Raw genomic sequence first — 6,987 nt, forward strand, 5'->3', positions numbered from 1 at the left:
CAGACCTGCCATAATAATCTCCATGACTAAACACAATCACCCATGTAACATTTGCATCGCAAATCAAATTCATTCTCTAGAAAACAAAACCTAACAGATTGAAAATTTATTAGCATCTGCTGTGCTGTGATTAGGGCTTTTAAAATGATTCACATCACATGTGTAAAATGCACAAATACATTTCACCATTGCAAAATACATGGCATTTTGGTCGTATATAATGAAAGATTTTATCTAACACAGGATGCTGCCTTTTTTTTTTTTTCTTTTGTTTTTTATTGCTCCCTGCCAGGAGAATGTTTGGCATGCTTTTATTGGTTTTGTATAATAATAAAATGAGATTGTACCCAATACAAAAGCCAAAAGGACACCCATCTTGAAGAAGGTAGATTAATTGATTTCTCTGAGGACATAAACTCCCCTTTTGTGAATTTAACTTTGAGAAAGAGGACTCTTTGAGTAATCACATTTTGAGGTGTCCCTTCTCCAAATGCAATTTTATTGTTACAAATGAAAAAAAAAAATACCACTTCTGGCCCCTACCCCACCCCCCATGAAACTGTAAGTACTATCTTTTCATTGAGTCTATAGGATTTCCAAGGCCACTCACATCCACAGATGAAGCTGTGGGAGCTATCAGTAGACGACTCTGGAAGAATGACCCCAAGCTATGATATATATTTGGCTTTCACAAAGGCTGGGTCCCATTCGTTTGTCAGTAAGTAAACCCGTGGAAGATGCAGGTCCATATTGGTTTACACTGCCTAGTGCTTTAGGTTTCTCCAAGGAAATTAAAACTGCAGGAGAAAATCATTTTTATGAATTTATTTAAGTAAATATCAAGGAATGAGGAAAGGTATCTAAGTCATACTGTAGCACATAGTAAGACTTCCATAAATAGTTGCCAAATGAACGAATGAATAAGTAAATGGTGTGCACCATAGATAGAAAAGTGAATGAGGATTCATCCTGCTGCTGGTACAAGATAAATTCCCTGCTCTTGATGTATAGACTCAAGGCAGGATAACCTCATGATTAAAAACACAGATTCTGAGGGCAGCCTGCAGGAGCTGAAATTACCAGCTCTGCATCCTATTAAACCATGTGACTTTAGAAATGATATTTAACCTGTATCTCCCCTCCCTTATTTGTGAAATGGAAAATATTAGTAACATCAAACATGATCATAATATCCACTCTATAATCTGTGTGATGATGATGATAAGAGTTTATTTTAGGTGCTGTGACTAGTGTGTGACACACGATAAATTCCACATAAAGGTTAGCTATCGTTATGTAGAAATTCTAGAACTACCATTTGAAGCTAGATTAGTTCCTAACCCTCTTCCCCACCACTCTATCACATTAACTTCTTGTGGAAATATGTAATAGGTGACCTCTCAGATCATGCTTTGCAAACTTGAATGTGTACATTTTTATCTTTTTTAAAAGTGGGAATCATAGAGCAGGAGTAGGGTCATTGAAGTTCAATGTTTTATGAACTTCCAAAAGTATCAAAAATTTTATTAAGATTTTATACAGACTCTAACACATTCAACATATAAAAGTTGAACCTTTCTACTTCAAGTGGAAGTAAAGGGCCAGGAGCTTTATTTCTATGAATTTTACCTTTGTCCCTTGGGACCTTCCATGACCTTCCCATTTGCTTTTCTAGTTGGAAAATGAGCAAGATACCTTCAGTTTTTCCACTGAGAAAGTTGGTGCTCTCAATGGAAGTGTCAAGTCTTATATCAGAACAAGAATTACAAAAAATGAAGAAACAATAAAACGTTATGGTGTACAATTAACCTGATTGTACCTAAGTTTGCTTTAAATGTTTCTTTTAAATTTAAAGATTTTATTTATTTATTTGGGTGGGGGAGCAGAGGTGGAGTGAGAGGAAGAAAGAATCTGAAGCAGACTTGGTGCTGAGCCTGGAGCCCCACACAGGGCTCAATCTAATGACCATGAGATCATGACCTGAGTCCAAAACAAGAGCTGAAAACTTAACCCACTGGGCCACCCAGGCACTCCTAAATATCAGTTTTGAATAGTTAAAATAATGATTCATGTGAATAGTTTTAAGCATTCTTAAAAATAACCACCTGTCAGGTTTATAGAAATACTACTTAATTTTTTTAAGTAAAAAATGATCTCTTAACACTGAATTATCTTTATTTGCACAGAAAATTATATTTTAGAATTCCACTCATTTTTCTAATAATTTTATTGAATTAGCATCTTGTCTGACTTGTATCAACTTTCCCGTCTTCTGGGCCCAAGATTACAGGTCTTCATGGCTCTTATAATCTACTAATTGATGTTACCAAATCCATCTAGCTATCTTCTGGATTGTACAGATTTTTCTTCTTAGAGACACCTTTCCTTTGAATTCTTTCAGCACCTGGCATCTCCTGGTGCTGAATAATAAACCTGGAGTCACAACTGTGTTTGGTGACTGTGATGGAGTGATTTATAATAAGAAATACGTATTTGGTCTTTATCTCTGTTTTTGACTCCTGAAACACTTGGAATTTCCCAGGTGGTAGGAGTGATAGAGCTATATTGATATTCATATAAACCCCTTTCAACCACACCTGAATTTATGTAAATGAGAGACTTCTGGAAAGCACTTAAGACTGGGGGTCGGTTGCCAGGGGAACCAACCCTGTGATTAGAGAGCTGGAGTGTCAGCCCCACCCTGCTGACCTCTGGGGGGGAAGGAGGGGCTGGAGGCTGAACCAGTTGCCAATGGCCAATGGTTTAATCAATCATGCCTACGTAATGAAAGCTCCATTAAAGCCCCAAAGGACAGGGTTCAGAGAACACACTGAGTGGCTGAAGAAAGGGCACCCTGGAGAGGGCACCATACCCTTTCCCTATGTCTTGCCTACACATCTCTTTCATTGGGTTGTTCCTGAGCTATATTTTTTCATAATAAACCATTAATCTATGAAGCAAAACATTTTTCTCAGTTTTGGGAGTCATTCTAACAAATGAATTAAGACCAAGGAGAGGGTGGCAGGAACCACTGATCTACAGCCCCTGGGTCAGAAGCACAAGTGACAAAATGGACTTGCAATTGGCATCTGAACGGGGCCTGGGGATGGCCACGCTGTAGGATTGAGGCCTTGACCTGTGGGACTGATTCTATCTCCAGGTGAACAGTGTCAGAATTGAGCTGGACTGTGGAATGCCCAGCTGGTGTCTGAGAACTGCTTGGTGGTATTAGGAAAAAAAAAAAAAAAAACAACCAAAACAACACAAAACAAAACAGAAACAAAAAAACCCACACATTGGGGCAACCACATAAAATGTTTGGTATACTTGCCTCCTTACATACTATGCTGATTATGTATACTGACTTCCTACTGCTCCCCTCACGGATCACCTTCCACATTAATGGAATCCAATCCTAGGTTCAGACCCTTTGCCTGCTGATGTTCATGCCCTCCCACCCCTAAGTATAACTGGACCAAGGCATAAGGGCAGTGGCCAGATCCTGAGCACCTACCTGTCCTCATTGCCCCAAATGCCAATTCTCATTGAATAATTAGCTTTCAACTTTTGAGTAATTAAGAATTCAGTGGTGAGCTGCCTTAGTAAGTTTGTAGTGCTTCCCTCCTGCTACTGAGCCCCTTAGTCTCCATCAGTGTCTGGAGTATTCTTCTAGGTGCTAAACTCAGGGTAGGGGGAGGGTGTGAAACGAGCAGTCTGTGTCTTTGTGCTCAGGAATGTAATCTATTCACCTCTTCATCAGAGCCAGCAAAGTAAGTGCAGTGATGGAGAGATACAAAGGACCACCCCAGACAGATGGAGAATCAGATTGTAATGAACAAAACTACTTTTCATTGTCCCTCACTGCAGTTCAGTTGGGCAGTGCAGCACTTAACACTATGCTTTCTGTCTGTGATGGCCTCATTTACTTGGAAAGTGTTATGGCTTAAGAGACCTGCAGAGGGTATCTGTCACCACTGCCCAAATGAAAGGCTGAGAGTCTGATTAAATACACACTCGAGCACACACACACACACACACACACACACACAACTTTCCCATTTCACTTTAAAAATCCAGAGTGAAAACTGCTCCAAACTATAAAACTTAAACTGTTTTATCTCAGCTTTTCACTCTTTCATTATTATTCATGGGGAACTAAAGGATATCAGAGTAGAACAGAGTGGGTCAGGCAAGGAGAACAAGTCTGACAATCCCTTTTCTTTCTTACTCAGCAAGGACCTGGGAGAATAACCTTTAGGTCAGTGAGTGGCCATGTGCATGCTTTCATGAACTTCAAACACATAGCCGGGTGCATTTATTCGTTTAACAAATATTTATTGAGGACCTATTACATGCCACTCACTGTGCTTAGCACTAGATACACAAAAAAGAAAAAAAGAAGATATTCTATCTTGTAATTCATGAAGTCCATAGCGTTTCCTGTATGGCAGATTTTTGTGCTACTCTTTCAAACATAATAATAGACATCAACCTTCTAGATGGGCGAATTACGGAAATATGGAGGCCAGAGAGAGGGGAAATTGCCTACCTCACTACAACACATATTTTATTTTAATAAATACTAAGTGGGGATACATAAGTCTGTCATAAAATACTCTATATCTTTTAGCATAGCCTTTGGCACCCTCTTATAACTTCTTACTTCACTGTATTCCTTCCCAACAGACTGCAAGTTCTATGATTGCAGGAATTTTGTCTCTCCCATTCACCAAGGAACCCCCTGTGTCTAGCAGAGTGTCTAGCACAAAGTAGGTAATTAATAAGTTTGATAGTGCTGCTGAATTAATGAAAGCAGACATGAGGACATTTTCTTGACTTTACATGTAGAGTTGACCCTTGAACTATGTGGGGGTTAGGGCCACCAACTGTCCAGAACAGATGAGAATTCATGTCTAACTTTTCACTCCTCAGAAACTTTCCCAATAGCCTACTATTGACTAGAAGCTTTAGTGGTAACATAAACAGTTGATTAACACATATTTTATATGTACTATATATGTATTCTTACAAGAAAGTAAGCCAGAGAAAAGAAAATGTCAAGAAATTTAAAAAAAAGAAAATCATAAGAGAAAATATATTTATAGTACTGTAACAAAAAATCTGCATATGTGTAGAACTGTGTCAAAGTAGACCCACACAAATCAGATCTGTTTTGTTCAAGGGTTAACTAACAAAAAGCTGTGGAAATCAGCAAATGAACTTGATGACAGGAAAATAATAATCAGCACTTCCTGAATCTTTGCCATATTCCAGACTACAGCACATCGAGAATACTGTATCCCAATAACTCTAGAGGGTAGACTTTTTTGGAAAATAAATAAATAAATTAAAAAAAAAAAAAAAAAGACTAAGCTTCTGGGGCGGCCACACAGGAAAAATGCCAAGATGGCAGATGATTTTGCCAAGACTCAGGCCAGGTGGACTGGGAAAGACACAGTGTTCAGGAAGACCATTCACAAGGAAATCCCAGCCAAAATCGTTTTTGAGGATGACCAGTATCTTGCTTTCCATGACCTTCCCCTTCATATACCAAAACGTTTTCTGGTGACTCCCGAGAAGCATATATCCCAGATTCCTGTAGCAGAGGGTGATGACAGAAGTCTTCTTGGACATTTAATGATGGTTGGCAAGAAATGTGCTGCTGATCTGGGCCCTAAGAAGGGTTATCGAGTGGTGGTGAATGAAGGTTCAGATGGGGCCCAGTCTGTCATTTTCATCTCCATGTTCTTGGAGGTTGGCAGATGACTTGGCCTCCTGGCTAAATATGTTTTAAGGGATAATTTTCCCTTCTCTAGGCAATGATCAATGTTTGCAAGTTCTTTTTTTTTTAAAATATTTTATGTATTCATTTGACAGACAGAGATCACAAGTAGGCAGAGAAGCAGGCAGAGAGAGAGGAGGAAGCAGGCTCCCTGCTGAGCAGAGAGCCCAATGTGGGGCTCGATCCCAGGACTCTAGGATCATGACCTGAGCCGAAGGCAGAGGCTTTAACCCACTGAGCCACCCAGGTGCCCCAATGTTTGAAAGTTCTAAAATGTTAAATAATACACTTATTTTTACCCATGTTTGGAGATATTAAGGAAATAATTTTTAAAAATCCATACATAATAGAAGATGATGTTACATGGTTTACAGTTGTTTTTTAAAGGACTACGACATAACGGTTTCATGAAAATTTCCTATTCATACAACTACTTAGAAGAAAAGCCAAGATTCAAACTCAGAACTGCTTAACCTCAAATACTGGTAGCTTTATCAATACATTGAATATTCCTGAGCTATAAAGAATGACCTGCTGTAACAAGATGCAATTTAAAGAGGAAAAAAAAATGTAGGCTTTATGTTTTGATACTCCAGTGCTCCAGTGCACTAGTAAGAAGGACTGGCAGAAAATCATATGGGGAAAAAATAATTGTTAAAAAAACAGAATTTGAGTCAGCAATACAGTATACCTGCCAAAAAGGCTACCATAATTAAGTAATTATTTAACTAAGTAACCAACTGATGGTGATGGTAATCTTATTCTTTCTACAGATGCTTAGACCAGAGCTAGAGAAGAATGTCTGGTTCTGGGCAGCCCATGTGTAATGGGATGTTATCAAACTGAAGAATGTCTAGAAGAAAGAATGGGACTCAGTTTATCCTGAAGTAGAACAAATGTGAACAAAGGTATTATGATCACAACCACACCATAGGTGAAGGGCCATCACAGGTAAAAGTTGTAGACTTGTTTTGCTTGGTCCCAAGGAATAAAATTTCAATCTGAATGGAATCCTCAGAAAAATATTTTTTTAAGATTTTTTAAGATTTTATTTGAGATAGAGTGAGAAAGAACATGAGAAGGGAGAAGTTCAGAGAGAGAAACAGACTCCCCGTGGAGCTGGAAGACTGATGTGGGACTTGATCCTGGGACTCTGGGATCATGATCCAAGCTGAAGGCAGTCGCTTACCAACTGAGCCACCCAG

The 6,987-nt window shown here is 38.9% G+C and overlaps 1 protein-coding gene across 1 annotated transcript; it reads left to right on the forward strand.

The window, feature by feature from the left end:
• The first annotated feature begins 5,406 nt into the window (after positions 1-5,406).
• Positions 5,407-5,766, forward strand: LOC131813175 (adenosine 5'-monophosphoramidase HINT1-like). Its single transcript, XM_059143418.1, has one exon. The coding sequence runs from the start codon at positions 5,407-5,409 to the stop codon at positions 5,764-5,766; it is 360 nt and encodes a 119-aa protein (XP_058999401.1).
• Positions 5,767-6,987: the final 1,221 nt, after the last annotated feature.

This window comes from Mustela lutreola, chromosome 12 (assembly GCF_030435805.1).
Source record: "Mustela lutreola isolate mMusLut2 chromosome 12, mMusLut2.pri, whole genome shotgun sequence".
NCBI lineage: Eukaryota > Metazoa > Chordata > Mammalia > Carnivora > Mustelidae > Mustela > Mustela lutreola.